This window comes from Poecilia reticulata, linkage group LG3, assembly GCF_000633615.1.
Source record: "Poecilia reticulata strain Guanapo linkage group LG3, Guppy_female_1.0+MT, whole genome shotgun sequence".
Taxonomy (NCBI): Eukaryota; Metazoa; Chordata; class Actinopteri; order Cyprinodontiformes; family Poeciliidae; genus Poecilia; species Poecilia reticulata.
In genome coordinates this window covers 30,306,158-30,308,275 of record NC_024333.1, presented here as the reverse complement: position 1 = coordinate 30,308,275, position 2,118 = coordinate 30,306,158, and the positions used below count along the sequence as shown (strand labels likewise).

Sequence of the window (2,118 nt, the reverse complement as noted above, 5' to 3'; positions counted from 1 at the left end):
AAAAAATCAAAATAGAAAAATAATAAATCATCATAATAAAAACAATCCCACCACTTCGGCTATCCAATATGTTTGGATTAAAATGCGCACAGATTACAGCACAGACATCGAGGTATATGGAGAATAATGTAATAAAATTATTCCACACACCTTCATCACAGATGTCATACACCTCTTGTCCAGCAGCAAGAGAGAAAATGTTTCATGTTTATCCTTCTTATGTTTCAACACACACATACACACATACATACTCACACACACCAGGAATAAAACTTTAAACAGCTTCATCTTTTGCTTTTTTTTCCCTCCCCCCATGACAATATTCTTATTTATTATTTATCCCCTCTCTGAGCCTACACCGGTTAGAATGTGAACGTTTCTACTTTTTTTCCCCCCCTTCTTCTTCCTTTTCTAGTTCATGCTGTCTGTGCTGCAGAAATATATGGACTAATCTACATAAGACATTATTGCCATTCCCCGTGTTTCATGCGGGGCTCTTTTCCCTGCGAAGCTCATCTCGTATGCAGCCCTGGCAGCCAGCTCTAACGCTAATGCAGACGGCTGTGCAATTATTTAATACCAACTCAAGCAGAAACAAAAAAAAAAAAAAATCTCCCTCTCGACCCACCCCCTCCTATTCTCTCCTCATTTCTCTCTCTCTCTCTCTCTCTCTCTCTAGAGAGGCATGGCGTGTGATTAACTTGTTCAATAATAACTTTGCCTATACATATCATTGCAAAATAGGTATAACAAAAATAATAAATTAACTGCAATGAAACGAGCATCAAATAGCAAACATTTCTTCCCTCATGCAAATTTCTGCAAGCACACATGATGTTTTTTTTTCTTTTTTTTTTGGAGAGTGCAAACATGTCAGCGGCTGTTGCTTCCATGCAACCACGTTAAGAAGCTGCGGCTGTAATGAGAACTTTCACAATAACATGGAGATATATGAAAACAACTTACTGTTCTGCATCATTGAGGCTACGCCAGACTCCCACGTGGCTTGGTTGTGGTATTCTAAGCATCACAAGRAGATAACAAATCTGGTTAGCATCAGATTATCTAGGAATGTCCTATAAACATGTTCATTTCACTTGTTTTTATACGTTCTAGATTTTTTTTTTAAGGATTAAAAAAAAAAAAATTGTTCCCATTTTTTTTTTTTTTGTCGATTTGAATTTGGCAGCTGCCTTGTCTTGTTCTCTTTTATATGTTTTTCTTTTCTTTTTCCTTTTTTTTTTTTACAAATACAGATGCAAAAGTAATAATGTATATATAAATAATTTTTTAAATTTTTTTTTTTACATCCTAAGTGCATGTTTATATTTATATAGTCATATATGTGGATTTTAATTAAACTTGCCTGGAAACAGAGTTGACTGTCCACTCTATAACAATTTAGTCAATCATCTGCCGCTTTCACTACTTAATGTCTCCCTATAGGACAGAGCAGAACAACACATTAGCACAGCAGCAGCTACACTGATCTGCTCAAACCTAACAGTCTACATTCCCCCCTGACTCTCTCTCCTTCTCTCTTTCTCTCTCTCTCCCCCCCTCCCCAACTTTATTTACAATTAATCTAAATCCGGTTGCCAAGCAAATGACTTGTAATTGACGTGAGACAACATACATGTCAGCACCTGTCAAAATAAACTCAAACTAACCACCAGTGGGCCTATAACTCTTTTTACAGCACTTTTCCTTTCAGTGCTTTTATTTTGTGGGGCTTTAAACAAAGAAATCAGCTCTCATCGTCCCAGCAAGAGGCCTTTAAACACCCCTCACCCCCCCATCCCACCATCCCCACCTCCCTTAAAAAAAAAAAAAAGACTTGATGTAGGAACTGTACAGTGACACACGTTGTCTACCTCGCCTCATTGCTTTGCAAAAGTACAGAGCAGGAGGGGGTACAGAGCTGGTGTACAAAGCCTGCTGGTCTACCCCAACAATGCTGCGTCCCCTCCTCTCTGCGTATACCTCCAACTCCGGGGTGAAAACTCGGCCTTCGCGACTAGAAACACGCAACTAAAACACACCAACAAGTTCAGATTAATACAAAGAGCCGGAGGCATGAATCCACCCCCTCCGGGAGCATTCACACACACACACACA

The 2,118-nt window shown here is 39.0% G+C and overlaps 1 protein-coding gene across 1 annotated transcript in view; it reads right to left on the bottom strand.

The window, feature by feature from the left end:
* The window catches only part of pax6b (paired box 6b), a 19,004-nt gene that overhangs the window by 13,795 nt on the left and 3,091 nt on the right, over window positions 1-2,118 (bottom strand). The window contains exon 2 of the mRNA XM_017304181.1: window positions 967-1,020. Coding sequence (XP_017159670.1) covers window positions 967-1,020 — 54 coding nt within the window. The remainder of the gene's footprint in view (window positions 1-966; window positions 1,021-2,118) is intronic.